At 65.6% G+C, this 19,826-nt stretch overlaps 1 protein-coding gene across 8 annotated transcripts; it reads left to right on the top strand.

Moving 5' to 3' along the window:
• The first annotated feature begins 326 nt into the window (after positions 1-326).
• On the top strand, positions 327-19,792 carry PCNX3 (pecanex 3). Of its 8 annotated transcripts, none has more exons than XM_075545404.1 (34): positions 327-1,048; positions 1,355-1,542; positions 1,748-1,847; positions 1,969-2,008; positions 2,101-2,196; positions 2,394-3,518; positions 3,731-3,854; positions 3,939-4,117; positions 4,372-4,462; positions 4,746-4,881; positions 5,759-5,880; positions 6,945-7,098; positions 7,305-7,337; positions 7,417-7,588; positions 7,677-7,787; positions 7,991-8,082; positions 8,224-8,333; positions 8,428-8,533; positions 8,727-8,819; positions 8,897-9,047; positions 9,674-9,818; positions 10,030-10,207; positions 10,914-11,022; positions 11,188-11,317; positions 11,530-11,588; positions 11,698-11,913; positions 13,115-13,368; positions 16,855-17,085; positions 17,220-17,323; positions 17,623-17,770; positions 17,844-18,074; positions 18,152-18,426; positions 18,573-18,721; positions 18,811-19,792. In XM_075545404.1, the coding sequence occupies exons 1-34, from the start codon at positions 896-898 to the stop codon at positions 19,374-19,376; spliced, it is 6,171 nt and encodes a 2,056-aa protein (XP_075401519.1). In that variant the 5' UTR covers positions 327-895; the 3' UTR covers positions 19,377-19,792. The 8 variants fall into 8 exon arrangements, with proteins under 8 accessions (XP_075401519.1, XP_075401517.1, XP_075401514.1 ...); XM_075545402.1 differs by having other exon boundaries at positions 5,720-5,880; XM_075545399.1 differs by having other exon boundaries at positions 2,361-3,518; positions 3,734-3,854; positions 5,720-5,880.
• Positions 19,793-19,826: the final 34 nt, after the last annotated feature.

Raw genomic sequence — 19,826 nt, 5'->3', positions numbered from 1 at the left:
GGGGCGGGTCGAGAGGTGTGCGCTCCCCAAGCGTACAACGCTTGCGTGGGTCTGGGGAGGCCACGCCTGCACCCCTCTCCCCGCCCCCTGTAACTCAGTGGACGAGCTTTGCGCCAATAACTCTGCCCTTAGCCAATGGCTATCCATCTACTCCTTTAGTTCCGCCCAGTGGACACCAAGTATGCACCTTCTGGGTGTGCGCATGCGCCACACCGCTTCCTGTTTGGGGTCGGTCAAGTCCCTTCGGCTCAGACTCCGCCCTCAGGGCACGCCCCGATTCACACCGTTCCGCCTCTTTTCCGCGCTTGCGCATACGTGCCGTCAGGCTTTCCTTTTCCGGGTCCCAACTGGGCTTGTCGGGCGCATGCGCCACCGCAGGCTGGCGGCTCGCGGCTCCTTCTTCCGGCCTCCCCTTGGGCCGGCACAAGCAGCCAAGGGGCGAGTTCGTAACGCGGGACGTGTGGCTTGTGACCCGTGGAGTGGACCCCAGGAATCCGAGGCTCCCCGCGGACCGGAGCCGAGGGAGCCATCGCCTGCGTCCTGAGAGCACCCACCCCACGCCCACCTCTGGATGCTGCCGGCGACTGCCCGGCCCGTGCCCTCCGCCCGCCTGCGGGCTCGGCCCCACCGAGCAGTTCTGGGCCAGGGGTAGGGGGCCCGACCCGAGCCCCATGCGGCCCCACCCCTGCGCCCCGATCTTGCGCCGCTGACTGCCTGGGCGGCCCCGCCCCCTGTCCGCACCCCGGCCCCCACTGACCACTCTCCCCCGCTGGGGGAGACCATGGCGTGAGCGCGGGGCCGGGCCCCGGGGCCCTCGCGCTCCAGGCGGGGCATGGGCCGGGGGCCGCCCCCATGAGGGTCCCGGGAGGGGGGCGCGTGCAGCAGCGGCGGGGCCATGGGGTCACAGGTATTGCAGATCCTGCGCCAGGGGGTGTGGGCCTCGCTCACTGGCGGCTGGTTCTTCGACCCGCACCAGAGCACTTTCTCCAACTGCTTCCACCTCTATGTCTGGATCTTCCTGCTCACCTTTCCCTTCCTGCTGTACATGGTGAGATGTCTGCTTGGGCGCTCGCTGGGGAAGGGGGGCAGTCCGGGCGCTGAGGTGTGGGGAGAGGAATCACTGCAGAATTTGGGATGTGTTAGGTGAGGCTAAACCCATCTCCCCGTGCGGGTGACCTTGAGCCCCCTCCACTTCGCCTGTGTCCTGTCAGAACAGTGGACAGAGCCGCTTGGCTGGTTCCTGTAGTGCTGTGTTCTGTGTCCTTGGGCATCAGAGGGCTTAGCCTCAGTGGTGGTTGGGGACATGGGGACAGAGCCTGTGCAGGAGGGGACCTGACCCACCGTGCTCCTCCAGGTCCTGCCCCCCAGCTTACTGGTGGCTGGCGTGTATTGCCTGGTGGTGGCAGTTATCTTTGCAACCATCAAGACCGTGAACTACCGGCTACATGCCATGTTCGACCAGGGCGAGATTGTGGAGAAGCGCCGCTCGCCCACTGGAGACCCGGAGGAAGAGCCTGCCCAGGGGGGCGGCAGTCCGCCCAGGTGTGTGGGACAGGGCTGGATTGGACCTTGAGCCCCGGGGCCCTGGAGGAGGGTGGGGGGCTTCCGGCACGGCGGCTCTGTGACTGAGGCTCAGTAGTTGTTCTGTGGGTGGCCCAGGGATTGTTAAGGCTCTCTTGGGAAGGGGGAGTCCTGGATCATCAGCAGGAGGAATAAGGTCAAGGCTGCTGTTGCCCTCTGCCTGCAGGGACCCGGGAGTAGAGATGACCGTGTTTCGGAAAGTGGGTTCCACACCCCCAGTGCGCTGCAGCTCCCAGCATTCAGTGTTTGGCTTCAATCAGGTCTCGGTGAGCCCTTCCAGCCCTCAGCCCGACCCTTGTCACCCAGGCATGTCCCACCCACCGTGTCTCTGTCCCCAGCTTCCCTCTGCCTCTTTTTGCTCCCTCATGCCTCCCTCTGGTCACACAGGAGCTGCTCCCCCGTATGGAGGACTCGGGGCCACTCCGAGGTAAGTGGGTCCTGCTGGGGCAGAGCTGGAGGATGCGGGGAGACAGGCCACTGCCCTGGTCTTGCTGATGGGGTCTGCACCCTCTGCTGTAGACATTCAGGAGCTGGTCCGGGAGCAAGGCAGCAACAACGTGATCGTGACTGCCGCCGACCGGGAGATGCTGCAGCTGAGCTTGCAGGAGAAACTGAGTGAGTGGCCTGGGTTTGTGGGCGAGGAGGGCGGTGGGGGGAGCTAGCGATTGTTACTTAGGGTTGCCCCAACTTCTCTGTCCTGGGGCTCCCTGTGTGTTCCCAGATGGGGCCTCGCCAGCCCCCTACCCATGCAGAGGCCTTTCCCTCAATTCCTGCTGCAGGCTGCCGTCCTGATCCCCTGTCCCGCTTTTCAGTTGGAGACCTTCCCCAGACTCCTCCAGGGGCAGCCCCAGACCCTTCCCTCCCCAGCACGGACTCTTCAGAACGTTCCCCGTTGGCTGGTGACGGAGCCCCCTGGAACGGAAGCAGCATGGCCGACACGCCCATGAGCCCCTTGCTGAAAGGGAGCCTCAGCCAGGAGCTGAGCAAGAGTTTCCTGACGTTGACTCGGCCCGACCGGGCCCTGGTGAGGACCAGCAGCCGGCGGGAGCAGCGCTGGGGTGCCAGTGGCTACCAGCCCCTGGACCGGCACGGCTCCGGCGAGCCCACACCCCGAAAGGCAGGCTCCTCGGACTCCTGCTTCAGCGGCACGGACCGGGAGACGCTGAGCAGCTTCAAGAGCGAGAAGACCAACTCCACCCACCTGGACAGCCCCCCAGGTGGGCTGGCCCCCGAGGGCAGTGACACAGACCCACCCTCAGAGGCTGAGCTGCCGGCCTCCCCAGATGCCGGGGTCCCCTCAGATGACACCCTGCGCTCTTTTGATACCGTCATCGGTGCAGGGACACCCCCGGGCCCACCTGAGCCACTCCTGGTGGTGCGGCCCAAGGACCTGGCCCTGCTGCGGCCCAGCAAACGGAGGCCGCCCACACGGAGACACTCCCCTCCCAGCCGCCCACGGCGGCCCCTGCTCGAGGGCGGGGGCTTCTTTGAGGACGAGGACACCAGCGAGGGGAGCGAGCTGAGCCCAGCCTCCAGCCTCCACTCACAGCACCGCTGCAGTACCGACAGCTCCTCCTCCACCTCTTGCTACTCCCCTGAGAGCTCCCGGGGTGCCGTGGGGGGACCCCGGAAGCGGCGGGCCCCCCACGGGGCTGAGGATGGGGCCGCTGTGCCCCCCAAGCGGCCCTACGGAACCCAGCGGACTCCCAGCACCGCCAGCGCCAAGACACATGCACGGGTGCTGAGCATGGACGGGGCGGGGGGCGACGTGCTCAGGGCTCCCCTGGCTGGTTCCAAGGCTGAGCTGGAGGCCCAGGCTGGGGCCGAGCTGGCTGTTGGGGAGCCCACCGTGCTGCCTGCTGAGGCCCGCAGGGGACTTGCTGCCAACCAGCCTGGCTGGCGGGGCGAGCTGCAGGAGGAAGGTGCCGTGGGGGGAGGTGAGTGCTGGCCCGAGGGTGCAGGGGGCTTTGCCTCCAGGCCAAGGAGGAGTCTAGTGTGGACCCAGCTGCCATCGGGTAGCAGGGCTGGGAGACGCTGCACTGGCAGCTCCCAGCCCCTTTGGGGTTGAGGAATGGGGGAACCAGGGCAGGGCCTCAGGGTCCCTTCCTTCCTGAACCCCTGTCCTATGTGCTGGGGTCTCTTTGGGCAGTAGCCGAGGAGACGGGCAAGCGGGACCGCTCAAGTAGCGTGAGGCGGACCCAGGCCATCCGCAGGCGGCACAACGCGGGCAGCAACCCGACGCCGCCAGCCTCTGTCATGGGCTCGCCGCCCAGGTGAGCGCCACACTGACAGGCGGGTCCTGGGGGTGGGCAGCAGCTGCAGTGCTGACCCTCCTGCCCTCCCCCTCATCCCCCCAGCAGCCTGCAGGAGGCTCAGCGGGGCCGGGCGGCCTCCCACTCTCGGGCGCTGACGCTGCCCTCCGCCCTGCACTTCGCCTCCTCACTGCTGCTCACCCGCGCCGGCACCCACGTGCACGAGGCCTGCACCTTCGACGACACCTCTGAGGGCGCTGTGCACTACTTCTACGATGAGAGTGGTGGGCGCCCACCCCGAGCCCCACTCCCAGGCCCTGGGGGGGCCACCCCTGCCCTGGCACCTGTCACCTTTGTACATTCTCTGGGGCATAGGCGCAGTTGCGCTCCTCAGCCTCCCCCTGCCCTGCCTGGGAGTAGACAGATGCAGCCCAGCAAGGGCTCCCACGAGGGCCCCTCAGTGTAACTCAGGCCCAAGGCAGGCTGACATCCCGAGCTCTCCCCAACTGCCGGCTCTGACCCCCTGCCCCTGTCCCAGGTGTGCGGCGGTCCTACACCTTTGGTCTGGCTGGAGGGGGCTACGAGAACCCCGTGGGGCAGCAGGGCGAGCAGGCAGCCAATGGAGCATGGTGAGTTGCCAAGCTCGGCGTATCTGGCCCGGGCGCCGCCATGTCCCGGGAGCACCCTCGGGGTGGCAGCGTTTCCCAGCGCAGGACCAAGGCAGGGGCAGGCCCACAAGGGACACTTCCAGCCGGAGCCAGGTGTGGGGGGTGTGGTTTTCTCAGCACCTGGGACAGGCCTGAGACAGGCGTGCTCTGCTACCTGCCTCCTCAACACTCTGGGCATTTGGGAGAGCCCCTGGGCCCCCACCGTCAGCCTCCCTCAGCCCATCCTCGGGCTCCCCTCCCACAGGGACCGCCACTCACACTCCTCCAGCTTCCACTCAGCTGATGTCCCCGAGGCGGCGGGGGGCCTGAACCTGCTGCAGTCCCGGCCTGTGGTGCTGCAGGGGATGCAGGTGCGCCGGGTGCCGCTGGAGATTCCGGAGGTGAGGAGCTGCCCAGGCAGAAGGGGTTGGGGCTGACCTGGTCCCCAGGAGGGGCAGCGCCTACTGCTCTGGGGCTTGGGGGGCAGGCGGCTCTGAGCGAAGGCTCCTGGCGGGCGCTGCCTGTCCTGACCTCAGCAGAGCTAGCCGCTGCACCTTTTCACCCCAGGGGCCGCAGTTAGTGGGGAGCCGTGTGGGTGCTGGCTAGGACACCCTGTGAAGGTGGTGGCTGGTCCCTGTGGCGCAGACGCCGGGATGAGTGCCGCACAAGGCGCGCGTTGTTTGTGTAAAACACCAGAAGCAGCCAGGGTGTGAGCACCCTTCTGCTCCCAGGAGCGCCTGGGCTTAGCGCTGCCCACACGCTGTTGGTCGAGCCCACAGCGGGCCCCTGGGCAGCAGGTCCACGTGGCCCTTCCCATTCATTTTCCTCACTCAGCTCTCACGCCCGGGGCAGCTTGGCCCTCAGTACACAATTGGTGGCCATTGATCCTCAGAGCCCTATGCCCACCATCTGGGCCACCACATGTCCGCTGAACACCGGTGGGCTGCAGAGACCAAAGCCTAGAGTAGTTCCTGCTTGGAGGGCAAGGTGGCTGTCGCTGCGTCCTGGAAGAGGCAGGAGGGGATGCCTGTGTGGGGCTGATGGGTGGGGGTCAGCGACAGGGACCCAGCGACGGTCACCATGTTGAGTCCTGGCATCCCGAGAAAGCGGGCCCCGGTGGCGGTCGGCAGATCACTGGGCCCCGCGCCGGTGGGCAGAGGGCTTTCTGTGCCGAAGGGCAGTGGCCGCAGGCTGGTACTGGGGGGCGGTGGGCTGACGGCCGCGGCTATGGGGCTGCAGTTTGACCTGCCGGACCAGGACTCCCTGCACGAATCCCAGGAGCAGACGCTGATGGAGCAGGCTCCGCCCCGTGCCCAGCACAGCTACAAGTACTGGCTCCTCCCCGGCCGCTGGACTTCCGTGCGCTACGAGCGGCTGGCCCTGCTGGCCCTGCTGGACCGGTAAGCGCCCCTCCTGGGGGATCCGTGAGTCTGGTGGTTTGAGACTACCAGACTGCAGAGGAGTGGAGGTCCTGAAGCCTCGGCTCAGTCCTCCTCTCACCTTTCCATTCCTCAGGGGAAACTGAGGCACAGGGAAGCCAGGTGACTTTTGTGGGGGACTTGGGGCTCCTGGCTTGCTGTCTTCCCTGATTCCTAGTGCCGATCCGGAACCCACTGTGTGGTTGGCCTGTTGTGGGGGCCGGCTGTGTGGGTGTCAGTGTGAGTTGGGGGTCAGCTGAGGGTGTGATGGGCTGCCCATGTGACCCCATGTCCGTCGGGGACCGAGGGCAGTTGAGGTCCAGCTACTTGTGATCCAGCACCCATGGGTGGCTTGGTATCTGGGGGTACCTGTGGGTAACCCAGTGTCTGGGGGTGGCAGTGGGTGACCTGATGTTGATTGGGGGCCAGCTCTGGGTGTGGCCCGAGGTCAAGGGGGGGCCCCATTGCAGGAGTGGAAGAAGACTGGCTGTGGGTGTGACCGAGTGTCCACTGTGGATGGCCTGCTTGGTTGGGCATTGGCCAGGGTGGCCCAGTGTAGATCAGAAGCCGGCTGTGTGTGAATGACCTGGTGAGTGTGTGGGGTGGCTCTGCGTGTGACTGGTCTCTGTATTTCGGGGGGTGTCTGGGGCGGGGAGCAGCGTGTGGCCCAGTGGTGTCTGTTGGGGGCTGGCCCTGGATGCGGCCCGGTGTCTGTGTGTGTGTGTGTGTGTGTGTGTGTCTGGTAAGGGGCAGCTGTTGACTTGGTGTCTGTCGGGGGCTGACTGTGGAGGTGACCCTGTGTTGGCCTGGTTGGCTCTGTGAGAGTGCTGTCGCTTCACAGCTCCCTTCTGGAGGAGCTGGGGCCAGCAGGCCTGGAAGTGAAGCCCACGGAGTCCTGTGTCTGCAGGGGGCAGTGATGGGGATGCGGGGCAGCAATGGAGTGGGCATCCCTGAGGGCTGAGGGGCTGGCTGGGTCCTTTATGCCAGGGTCCTCCCTGACTTCACCCCCAGGGCTGGCGTGTGCCCTAACCCCATGGTCTGTGCAGGACTCGGGGGACGGTGGAGAACATCTTTGGTGTCGGGCTAAGCAGCCTCGTTGCCTTCCTGGGCTACCTGCTGCTGCTCAAGGGTTTCTTCACGGACATCTGGGTCTTCCAGTTCTGCCTGGTCATCGCCTCCTGCCAGTACTCTCTGCTCAAGGTTGGGCCCCTACCCCCAGTGTCCTGACGCCCTCCCCTTCCCACTGCACCCCGGCTTTGAGACATGTGCACAGAAAGGGACGGGTGCTGAGGCCCTTGGTAGCTGAGCCCATTATCTAGACCAGAAGACCGAGGTCCAGGGGGCTGGCCTCCCAGGGGGCCTGACCGCCACAGGCTCCTCACCAACGTGGACCTGATCTCTTGCAGAGCGTCCAGCCTGACGCAGCGTCTCCCATGCACGTGAGTACCCGGGGGAAGGGCCCTGGGGGCGTGCATGTGTGTCCACGCAGTGCCTGCTGCTCACAGCCCTGCTCCCCAGGGCCACAACTGGGTGATCGCATATAGCCGGCCCGTCTACTTCTGCATCTGCTGCCTGCTCATCTGGCTGCTGGACGCGCTGGGCTCGGCCCAGCCCTTTCCGCCCGTCTCCCTGTACGGCCTCACGCTCTTCTCCGCCTCCTTCTTCTTCTGTGCCCGCGATGTGGCCACTGGTGAGGCTGGGCAGGACAAGGGGGGCGGGGGAGGGATGCGCGCGCGCGTGTGTCTGTCCCCTGACCAGGCCTTGCTTCTCGCCCCCAGTATTCACCTTGTGCTTCCCGCTGGTCTTCCTGCTGGGCCTCCTGCCCCAGGTCAACACCTGCCTCATGTACCTGCTGGAGCAGATTGACATGCACGGCTTTGGAGGCACCGGTAATGGAGCTCTTAAGGCCCACAGACTGGCCCTGGCCGAGCCGTCCCCATTGGTCTCCACAGTCAAGGGCTGCGGCGGGAGCACGGGGCTGCGGGTCTGTCCAGGGAAGCTCGGTTTCTGGGGTGGGCGCAGAGGTGGCAGGAGCCAGGGGACACCAGAAGGGAAACCCGAAGAGCTGGTCCCGCCTCCTCTCCCCCCACAGCGGCCACCAGCCCGCTCACTGCTGTCTTCAGCCTGTCTCGCAGCCTCATGGCTGCCGCCCTGCTCTACGGCTTCTGCCTTGGGGCCATGAAGGTAGGAGCCCAGTGGGGGATTGGGGTGGGCTGGGCCCCGGGTTGGGTGGGGGAGGGGGCTGTGGTTGCTCAGCTATCGTCTCACTTACGGGACCTGCGCTCAGGCTCACCTGCCCCCGACCAGCATGGCTTCTCTCCCCAGACCCCTTGGCCGGACCAGCACGTCCCTGTCCTCTTCTCGGTCTTCTGTGGCCTCCTGGTGGCCCTGTCCTACCACCTGAGCCGGCAGAGCAGCGACCCCACCGTGCTCTGGTTGGTGCCCGCACGTGCCTGTGCTGGAGAGGGAGGAGGGGAGGTCTCCCAGGCCCACACCTGCGACCTGCGTCTCTGCCCACCCTGGTCCTAGGTCTCTGCTCCGAAGCAAACTCTTCCCTGAGCTGGAGGAGCGCAGCCTGGAGACGGCCCGGGCCGAGCCCCCAGACCCACTGCCAGACAAGATGCGCCAGTCAGTGGTGAGGGGCAGGGGCTGGGGGCCCTTGGGGGCGGTGCAGGGTTGGGGTGTGACTGGGGGCGTGGAGCTGAGGTACTGAGTTGAGGCAACAACAGGGGTGACAGTGTGGGTCTGGAGTGTGAGGCTGGGGTTCGGCTGGGTGTAGGGTTGTGGTGTGGCTGGAGGCGGGGGTCCCACACTGCTCTTGGCCACAGCGCGAGGTCCTGCACTCCGACCTGGTGATGTGCGTGGTGATCGCAGTCCTGACCTTCGCCATCAGCGCCAGCACCGTCTTCCTCGCTCTGAAGGTGGGTGGGGCTCCCCAGACCCCCGGCCCCAGTGTGAGCCCTGGCCTCGGCTGAGCCTCTGACCTCCTCCCCCGCAGTCCGTGCTGGGGTTCGTGCTGTACGCGTTGGCCGGGGCCGTGGGCCTCTTCACTCATTACCTGCTGCCACAGCTCCGCAAGCAGCTGCCCTGGTTCTGCCTCTCGCAGCCAGTGCTCAAGCCGCTGGAGTACAGCCAGTACGAAGTTCGGGGTGAGTGCCCCCCGGCCCCCCGCAGCCTCCAGGGCAGGCGGGCTGAGGCCCCTGAGCTGCCCTCGGTGGACCCCGTTCAGCCTTGCTCTGCTCGGTCTGCCCGCCGTGCTGTGCTGTCTGAGCGAGTGGAAGGAGCAGAGCCCCTGAGCTCAGGGCACTGCTCCGGAGCCCTGGTGGTGCAGTGGTTAAGTTTCTGGCGGATGGAGCCCCCAGCTGCTCTGAGGGAGAGAGAGAGAGAGAGAGAGAGAGAGAGAGAGAGAGAGAGAGGCGTGGCAGTCTGTGTGCAGCCCGGGAAGCCCACAGCAGACGGGCAGTTCTGTGGGGCTGGGAGGATGCAGAATTGACTTGCTGGCAGTGGGCTTTTCAGGGGACTCTTGTCCAAAACAGCCAAGTGATCCCCCTGCAGGTGCCGTCTCCAGACACATCTTGTGCCACAGGTCCATCACAGGCCCATGTTTCATGTCCCAGTTTGTCACGCGAAGGTCACACTTAGCCTTGGCAGGTGGTCCCTTTTGGAGGTCCCTGGGGCTCTGCCCCTGCACACTGGGGCCCCGGCTCGGCCCTCGGAGCCTTTCAGGTCCCGACGGTGTTCGCAGAGCATGAAACAGCCCTGCCTCCTCCTGCAGGTGCCGCGCAGGTGATGCGGTTCGAGAAGCTGTACGCGGGCCTGCAGTGTGTGGAGAAGTACCTCATCTACCCCGCCGTGGTGCTCAGCGCCCTCACAGTGGACGCCCACACGACCGTCAGCCACCCGGACAAGTTCTGCCTCTAGTGAGCACCACCTACCTTTTCCTGCCCTGGGGCCACTGAGACACCACCCCCAGAGCTCACGCAGGACTGGGGCTCCCGGCCCCACTTCCCGAGAGCAGATGTGCCTACCACCTGGGGAGCCCCTAGCCTAGCTTGGGAGCCGGGCTGGGGCATTCCCCTTGTAGCATAGCCTCTGCCCCTGGGCTCCTAAGTGGTTGTCCTTGGCCCCCAGCTGCCGGGCGCTGCTGATGACCGTGGCCGGGCTGAAGCTGCTGCGCTCGGCCTTCTGCTGTCCGCCCCAGCAGTACCTGACCCTGGCCTTCACCGTCCTGCTCTTCCACTTCGACTACCCACGCCTCTCGCAGGGCTTTCTGCTCGACTACTTCCTTATGTCCCTGCTCTGCAGCAAGGTGAGCGGGCGCACAGCTATCCCTCGGTGGGAGTGGGGGACCCTCACAGCCTGGTGGTCTGGCAGTGGCCGTGCCTCTCAGCTCCCCAGGGCCTGCACAGCCGCTCCTGGAGGGGCCCCCCGTACCCTCACAGGCTGTGGTGGCTTAAAGCAGCCAGCGACCTGCCTTGGGCCCCCAGGGAGTTGAGCCCAGGCCCAGGTGACCACCTTGAAGTCCCCTCTCTCTCCACTCCTCTGACCATGGTCTGTTTACAATGCCCAAGGGGGGCGTTGCCCTCTGAGCTCTGTCCCAGCCGTGCATTGCCGCAGATCTTGGGGGCCCTGGGGGGACTGCTCCCTGTCACTGTGGGTTCCCCTGACTGGGGCTGAGGGTCACAGGGAATCCTAATTCTTGGGCTACCCAGGAGCTGGCCGCAGGCCCAGGCCTTGCACTCACTCCAGTAAGCTGGTCTGTCTAGATTCTGAGGCCCAGGAGGAGGAGACAAGGCCCGTGGCCACTCTGATGCTCCATCCCATGGAGCGGGTGGGACAACTTGGAAGACCGTCTGGGGGCCTCTCCCTGGGGGGTGTGAGAGTCAAAAAGCTCACAAGTCCAGAGGAAGCGGGCTGGGCGAGATCGTGTACCCGGGTGGGCACTGGGTGGGCCTGGCGTGGGGCCGGGCCTCGTCCCCTCCCTGAGCGCCCACCTGGTGTCTCCCCGCCTGCAGCTGTGGGACCTGCTGTACAAGCTGCGCTTCGTGCTGACCTACATCGCGCCCTGGCAGATCACCTGGGGCTCGGCCTTCCACGCGTTTGCCCAGCCTTTCGCTGTGCCTCGTACCCGGCCTGCCCTGCGGTCGGACAGGGTGCACGGGCGGCGGCGGGGTGGAGGCAGGTGGTGGGGTGGGGGTGGCCGTGGGTGAGGAGCCACAGGGCAGCTGGGTGGAGGCAGGCAGCGGTGGGGTGGTCCTCGTGCCCACTGCCTCCTTGACCAGTGCCCAGACTCGGCCATGCTGTTCGTCCAGGCCCTGCTCTCAGCGGTTTTCTCCACGCCGCTCAACCCCCTGCTGGGCAGCGCCGTCTTCATCATGTCCTACGCACGGCCTCTCAAGTTCTGGGAGCGCGATTACAAGTGAGCCGGGTGGCCGAGGATGGGGACTTTGGCATGGCCAGGCACCCGAGGTGGTGGGAATGAGAGGTCAGAGATGGCACAACTGGTGCAGGTCCCGAGTCAGGGACGGCCCCTCTTCACATGGGACACGGGCTGTCCTGGGTGTGAGGGGGCCGAGGCAGGGTGGGCGGCGGCACTGCACCCCGACCACGTTGTGCACTCTCTCGTAACAGTACTAAGCGCGTGGATCATTCCAACACCCGCCTGGTCACACAGCTGGACAGGAACCCCGGTGGGTACTTGGCTGCCCGGGGGTGGGGCAGGTGGGGGATTGGGTGCAGCCTTCCCCAGGAGGAGAGCCTCCCTCACCTGCCCCCCGGTCCATCCGTCCTGGGCCTCAGGTGCCGATGACAATAATCTCAACTCCATCTTCTACGAGCACCTGACACGCTCGCTACAGCACACGCTGTGCGGGGACCTCATGCTGGGCCGCTGGGGCAACTACGGCCCTGGAGACTGCTTCGTCCTGGCCTCCGACTACCTCAACGCCCTGGTGCACCTCATCGAGGTCGGCAACGGGCTCGTCACCTTCCAGCTGCGCGGCCTGGAGTTCCGGGGTGAGCATGCGGGGGTGGGGGGCATGGCAGGGGGGGAGGCGTCGGTCTCAATGCTGAGGCAGGCTTCTTGGCCGGGCCCTGCCCTTGCTCTGACTTGGCCGTCGTCACTGCCCAGGTAGTCCTGCTGAGCCCTTGGCCTGGAGCTTGTTGGGGGGGAGGGGGCATATCTACGGCCAGCCCCCATGGGTCTGTTCACTGCTCAGGGGTGGCCCAGTACCCGGCCCTCAGGAAGATGTGCAGGTCGGGGGCCGGCTTTCTGAGGGGCTGCGCCTCTCAGGAGCACTGTGACCTGGAGCGGGGTCAGGCCCGGGCCTCCTCCCTGACCACGGGCTGCCTGATGGCTTCCGTGTGAAGTTGACGCTGAGTCAAGCTTGCTGGCCTGCTGGGAGGGACCTGTGTCTGAGAAGTCCACGGGAATCCTGGTCACATGGCCTGCTTGGCTGCTGACCAGACGGTGGGCAGTTTGAACTGCCCTGTGGCTCCTTGGGAGAAAGATGAGGCATTCTGTTTCCTTAACGACTGGCAGCCTCGGGAGCTCTAGGGAACTGGCCTCTGTCCACAGGGTCCCTGGGAGTTGGGATGGGCTCAACCGCACTAGGTTTGGGGGACCCGGGCAGGTTACTCTGAGGGTTGACACTTGTGCTGGAGACTGGGGGTTGAGCTGGGGTGATGGGCAGTCTCATGCGGGGCCGAGCGTGTGGGGCTGGGCTGCACAGGCAGGGGCAGGCTGAGGGGGCAGCCAGGACTTGAGTGGCTCTGAGAGGGCAGTTTTGGGGAGGCGTGAGGGTGACCGGGGCTCAAGGAGGGGAGCTGAAGGAAGGCCTGCCCCCCCTGTGCAGGAGGGCCCACCAGGTGTGCCCTGGGGCCCAGCCCCGGGCCTGAGACTGAAGAGAGGGCAGTGGGAGTGGACGGAGCTGTGGGGGCCCAGCCAGGCCAGCTGCTAGCTAGCATCTACACATCAGGCCGTCCTCCCTGTGACCTTGGAAGGGGCTCATAGCATCAGGTCCGTTTGTCAAAGAAGGACACGGGCTTCAGAGGTCAAGTAGCTTTCCCAGGATCCCCCAGAGGGAGTTTGGAGTCTAGGAAGAGGGAGGGGCCAGGAGGGTGAGTCACCCGGCCCAGCTCCCGCCGCAGTCCTTGCTGGGCGAGGCAAGCAGGGTCTCTTGTGGCCCCTGACTGCCCGCCTGTCCCCCGCCCCCAGGCACGTACTGTCAGCAGCGAGAGGTGGAGGCCATCACTGAGGGCGTGGAGGAGGACGGGGGCTGCTGCTGCTGTGAGCCAGGCCACCTGCCACGGGTCCTGTCCTTCAACGCCGCCTTTGGGCAGCGCTGGCTGGCCTGGGAGGTGACGGCCAGCAAGTACGTGCTGGAGGGCTACAGCATCAGTGACAACAACGCCGCCTCCATGCTGCAGGTCTTCGACCTCCGCAAAGTCCTGGTCACCTACTATGTCAAGGTAGGGCCGCGCCGCAGGGCCTTCTCATCCGGCAGCCCGCCTGCTAGAGGGACCTAGAGGCCTCCCGGGCGGCCCCTGCCCATGCACTCCGAGGAGGGCTTCCCAGGGCAGGCTCCCGCCTCTCCCTCCAGGAGGCTCGTCTGGGGTAGTGAGCATTGGGGCCAGCCTTCCAGACTCCAGTCGTACCCCATCCAGCACTGCCCAGACGGGTGATAGGGGGGTCATCAAATTGGTCTCAACTCACAGCAACCCCCACGTCCAACCAAAGGGGGCTGCATGGCCCCGAGCCAACCCAGCATCCTCCTTACTTGGGGGCCCCTGGCAGCCGCTGTATCAGTCCATATTCCCTGAGGGCCTTCCTCTTTCTCACTGGCCACCGACTGGGCCAAGCATGCTGTCCTTCCGCAGAGACTGCCCCTCATCCAAAGTCCACGAGATGAAGTCTTGCCACCTTTGCTCCTGAGGAGTCTCCCGGCTGTCCTTCCAGGACGGATTGGGCTGGTCCTCCGGGCTTCCGATAGTTCCAATAGTCTCCTCTGGTCTTCCGCCCACTGCCCCGCCTGTGAGCGATGCAAGGGAACCGGGAATACCACGGCCGGCTCAGGCCCGCCTACCCCACAAAGTGCTGTTTTGGTTTTTGAAGAGGAATATGTCTGTCGGCAGATGGCAGGGGGCTGGGCTAAGCCCCTCTCCCGACTCCCCAAGGCCCCTGCTGGCACAGGTTGAGAGGCTGGCTGGCATTGGTGGAGGAAATTGGCTGTGGCTCTGAACCCAGGCCCCCAACTCAGCCCCTGGGTGTCTCACCCCCAACTCCTTGGGGGCAGGGCGGGTGAGGTGCCTTGGGGGGCTTCGAAGGGCCCTGGTCAGTGGCTGATTCCCTTGCTGGGAGCCTGAGGAGAGAGCTGGCTGCACGGCTTCACTTTCCCTAGGGTGAGGCTGGAGGGAGTCCGGCCCCAGTGCAGCATCATGAGCCTCTCAGGGCTCCCCGGGTGAGGCCCTGCCTGCCTGAGGCTCCCTGTGGGCCACACGTACATCCCTGCCTGGCAGCGAGGCTCCAGTGGGTGCCCATCCATGGCTCCCAGCCCAGACTAAATCGCACTCACCTTCGGGGCTCTTGGACCCAGAGCAGGTGTCTGTCCCTCGGTGTCAGTATGGGGACAGAAGGCCTTGACCTTCCTGTCACCTGGTGGAAGGAAACCACTGACCTTGCATTGGCCGCCCCACACTGAACCCTACCCCCAGGGCTCTGTGCCCTGTGCCCTGTGGCAGAGAGCCGATAGCTTCTTCCTCACTCTCTGTTTTCCAATTACTCTTGGGGGTGCTTGTGAGTCCCCAAAAAGGAGAGGCCCCCCGCTGAGCCCCATCACTCGGGCCGTTGCATGCCCACATCTCACAGAGGGGGTGCTCTTGCCCTGGTCGTGCCCTGTCCCAGGCCAGCGCCCCTCCTCCCTCTGGGGTTCAGTGCCAAACAGGCAGCCGAGATGCGTCATAGAGCGGGCGAGGGATGAGTACCTCGGAGAGGCTGCCTGGAAGACAGATGTGGGGTTCAGTCTGGAAGGACCAGTGGGGGCAGTGGGCAGAACCAAGGGGGGAGTAGAGGACGGGGGCAAACATGTTGTGGGGGCTTGGGCAGTATGGGGTAGCCTATGAGGGGCCTGGGCAGTGGCGGGGTGTGTGTATACACGCACAGGAGTGCTGGGGACCTGGGTAGTGTGCTGGGGGCACGTGTGCCCCTTCCAGGCTCTGACCTTGAGACTGGCCCACGAGTCCCAGCTCAGCTGGGTCAGACTCAGGCCCACCTTGCAGACACGGACCTTGATGCCACCTGCTGCCAGGCCTTGGCATTCACGGTTCTTCTTTCCCCAGCCCAGACAAGCCCCTTGCCCTGGTGGGTGTCCCAGCTGGGGACACTGAGGCTCACAGGTGTGGAGGAGAGTAGAACAAAGTGCCACCATGTCCTGGCTGGCACTGGGCCTCCGGCACCACCTCCCTGCTCCCGGCTGCTGTACCTGTGGAGGAAGCCTCGGGCAGGGTGGCTGCCTGCCTCTGGGAGCCTCTTGCCTCCCTTGTGAGCTGGGGACATTCCCTCCGAGGGAGGGGCAGAGGAGTAACTGGGAATGCATGCGGGGTTCTTCCCAGCTAACCCGGCTCAGGATGCACGGGAATGGCAAATACCACTCAATTACTTCGGTGTGCCAGGCCATCTCCTTGGCCCTCAGCCTTTCTGCGACATCTGGGGTGGGGTGGTGGTGGCCCACAGCTGCCCTCAACCAGGCTTCTAGACCCCTGGTTTCTTGGTATGGGTGGCCTAGCCTGCCTTCTCCAGACTGGGCACCCTCTCCCATGGCCAAGGTGGCACCAGGGCCAAGGCTGCTGGCTGCCAGACAAGCCTCCATATGGGAGGTTGGTGAGGCCCACCCCAAGCCATCCCTCCACGAGGACCTCCCAGCTCCACCCCACCCTGTCCCACTTGGATCCACACACTGTGCTCCGGAAGCAGCAGTCAAGCGATGAAAGGCCGCATTGCATGGGCCAGAGCTGCTGTCTGAGACCTCTTCAGTGTGAAAGAACTAAGATGGCCCTTGGAGGACCCAAGGGCACCTGATCCAGGCCACGGTGTAAGTGAGCTGCCTCATGGGTACGTGAAACCTGGACAGTGCGGCAATAGGAAGGCATTGGAGGATTCTGAAGGTGCCACCGATGGCCTGAAGAACAAACACAGCTGTCTTGGAGCAGCATGGCTAAACTGAGAAGCGGAGGTGGTGGGACTTGGTAAAGTTGAAGGTCGGCCAAGAGAAAGGAAACCCTTGAACCAGATCTGCAGACAGGGTGGTTCCAGTGGGACAACAGGACCGGCATTCAGTTGTGCGTGAGGGTCCATGAGCCAGAACCACCTCCAGGACATGGGACTCTTCCAGCTGGCACCTGCTCACTTCGCCCAGACTCTTGGCCCTCCACACCTGTGGGGCACCCTGATACCTGGGTGCTGTCCCTCTGTTGCCAGCTGCACCCACTCCCCAGCCCTGGGTTCACCCCCACCCACCCACACAGGGTCTGCCTTGCCACTTCAGCCCAGGCAACACACAGGATCTGGGTCAGAGACCAGGGGCCCTGGCAGCAGGCAGCCCCTCCAGGCCTGAGTTGGGAGGCCAGTGTCACTCATGGGCTGACCGTCCATGACCCACAGCCTTGCTCTGTGGCTCAGGCAGCCTGCCTGAGCCTCGGGTCCCTTGAGGATGGCGAGCTTCCTGGCTGGTGTGGGAAGGACCCAGTGTCACTGGGCAGGGCCCCCTGTGGCTCAGCAAGCTGAAGCCAGACACTCAGGGTGGGCATTCCAGGAAGCCCACCTCAGGGCCATCTTAGGGAAGAAGGCTTTGTACCCTGAAACTGTTTCTGCCAGGAGCCAGGGTCTGTCAGGGCACCAGCTGCCCCTGGGCACAGCGCTGCTCCGTCTGCTGCCCCGCCTGACGCTTGCTGTCCCCACAGAGCATCATATACTACGTGAGCCGCTCCCCGAAGCTGGAGGCGTGGCTGAGCCACGAGGGCATTGCGGCAGCCCTGAGGCCAGTGCGGGCACCTGGCTATGCGGACTCGGACCCTACCTTCTCGCTGAGTGTGGACGAGGACTATGACCTCCGACTCTCGGGCCTCTCGCTGCCCTCTTTCTGCGCCGTGCACCTCGAGTGGATCCAGCACTGCGCCTCCCGCCGCAGCCAGGTCCGACATTGCCCCGGGGACCCACCCGGCCTGGGGACCCGACACCTTGCCTATCCCTGGGCCCCAGCCCCCTCCCCCCCAGTTCCCTGTCTCAGATCTCAGCTAGGCTCTGGGGATGGGTCCTTGTGCTGCAGCCCGTGGACCAGGACTGGAACTCACCGCTGGTCACACTGTGCTTCGGCCTGTGTGTGCTGGGCCGCCGGGCCCTGGGGACGGCCTCACACAGCATGTCTGCCAGGTGAGTGTCCCCGGGCCTGGCTCAGCCTGCCTCCCACAGCTCTCCTAGAGGGTCCCACTAGATGAGCACCTCCCCCCACCCCGACTACTCCCGCCTCTGGTAGGGGCAGAGGGGAAACAGACCCATGTGAGTGGGGGGGGGGTGCCTCTGTCCAGGGTGCTCAGCATGTGGGATGAGCATTCTGCTACTTAGTCCCCCCTGCTGTAGTCCCACCAACCCCTTACCTTTCCTCACTTCTCTCCCCCTGGCATGGCTCCCTCCCGCCTCCACACTCTGCTCACCCCTTCTTCCTTCCCCAGCCTGGAGCCCTTCCTCTATGGCCTGCACGCCCTGTTCAAGGGGGACTTCCGCATCACCTCCCCGCGGGATGAGTGGGTCTTCGCGGACATGGACCTGCTTCACCGGGTGGTGGCACCGGGGGTCCGCATGGCCCTCAAGCTGCACCAGGTGGGCAAGGCTGGCCGGGCAGGGTGGGCCTGCGGAGGGCCGCTGACCCAGCCCCCGCCCTCCCCGCACCCAGGACCACTTCACGTCCCCAGACGAGTACGAGGAGCCGGCGGCCCTGTACGATGCCATCGCGGCCAACGAGGAGCGGCTGGTCATCTCGCACGAGGGCGACCCGGCCTGGCGCAGCGCCATCCTCAGCAACACTCCCTCGCTGCTGGCGCTGCGCCACGTCATGGACGACGCCTCCGATGAGTACAAGATCATCATGCTCAACCAGCGCCACCTCAGCTTCCGCGTCATCAAGGTGGGCTCCCGCCCCGCCCCGCCCCGCCCCCAGCGGGCTCCTGGCCTGACGCAGGCTCCGCCCTGCCGTGCCCGCAGGTGAACCGCGAGTGCGTGCGCGGCCTGTGGGCCGGGCAGCAGCAGGAGCTGGTGTTCCTGCGCAACCGCAACCCCGAGCGCGGCAGCATCCAGAACGCCAAGCAGGCGCTGCGCAACATGATCAACTCGTCCTGCGACCAGCCGCTGGGCTACCCCATCTACGTGTCCCCGCTGACCACCTCGCTGGCCGGCAGCCACCCCCAGCTGCGCGCCCTGTGGGGCGGGCCGGTCAGCCTGGGCGCCATCGCCCGCTGGCTTCTGCGCAGCTGGGAGAGGTGAGCCACCCCCTACTCCCCCGCCCCCGCCTCCCGGGAGGGAGGGGGTGCTAGGGCCAGCCGCGCCCCGGGCATTAGGGTACACGCTGGGTGGCAGGGTCCTTTAGAGCCCAGGGCTGAGGTGGCTGCGCCCCCCCTCACCCCAGGCTCCATAAGGGCTGTGGTGCCGGCTGCAACAGTGGCGGGAACGTAGATGACTCCGACTGTGGGGGTGGCGGCGGCAGCAGCGGCAGCGGCTTGACCTCCCTGACCAGTAACCCCCCCCTGGCACACCCCACGCCTGAGAACACGGCTGGTGAGCCGGCGCTGGTGGGTTGAGCCCGGGGTGGGGGTGGGGGTGGGGGACACCCTATGGAGGTCTTTGCTCTTATCTGTCTCCCACAGGCAGTGGTGACCAGCCCCTCCCACCAGCCCCTGGCTGGGGGCCACGGCCTTCCCTGGCCGGCGCTGGGGATGGGCGTCCCCCCTCTGTGCTGCAGTGGCCGCCCCCTCGGCTCCCTGGACCACCCCCTGCCTCACCTGCCCCCACCGAGGGTCCCCGCCCCACACGGCCCCCTGTCCCTGGTCTTCTCGGCCCTGAGGGCCCCAGTGGGAAGTGGAGCCTGGGGGGTCGGAAGGGGCTGGGTGGACCGGAGGGGGAGCCCGCCTCAGGAAGCCCCAAAGGAGGCACCCCTAAATCTCAGGTAAAGGACCTGTGGGAGGCAGGATCCCAGGCAGCTCAGGTCTGTGCTCCTGCCAACCCATCTCCCCTACACCAGATGCCCCTGGACCTCAGTCTCCCCCCAGATGTCAGCACCGACACCTCCCCCTCCAGAGCTCAGGACTGTCCCTGCCTGGACAGCAGTGCTCCTGAGAAAGGCTCCCCTATGGGGGCCCCAGGCGACTGGTCTGTCCCCACAGAGGAGCGGGAGAGCCCTGCTGCCCAGCCCTTGCTGGAGCACCAGTACTGAGGGCCTGGCACCTGCTGGACCCTGGCCCAGCGCTCAGTGACGCAGCTCCAGCCGCTGGCCCGCTCTGCTGGACCACAGGACTCAATGGCGTTGGCTTCCACACGTGGACCCTGACCCCTGGCTGCTCTGTCCAGAGCCGGAGAACCGAGGGACCTTGACCTCTGACTTTGACCCCTGGGCTTACCTTCCTGGTCCAGGGGCTGGCCTCCCCAGATAGGCCTGCAGCCTCCCAGCCCCATGGGCTGGTCCCGCTTGGAGCCCCTGTGGCAGGACTGACTCAGCCCCCTGGGCCTAGACCTGGGTCTGAATGTGGGGAGGGTGGTTTCATTTCTTCTTTTTTGGTCTTTTCTTTTCTTTTTTTTTTTTTTCCTCGTGCTTCGGAGACACCAGAATTAATAACACTATTTTTGATTTGGGTTGGCCGTTTCTTCTGTCCAGAAATGGGAAGAG

This window comes from Tenrec ecaudatus, chromosome 4 (genome assembly GCF_050624435.1).
Source record: "Tenrec ecaudatus isolate mTenEca1 chromosome 4, mTenEca1.hap1, whole genome shotgun sequence".
NCBI classification, from domain to species: Eukaryota; Metazoa; Chordata; class Mammalia; order Afrosoricida; family Tenrecidae; genus Tenrec; species Tenrec ecaudatus.
Note: the sequence above shows the minus strand (reverse complement) of the source record. Positions and strands in the feature narration are given on the sequence as shown.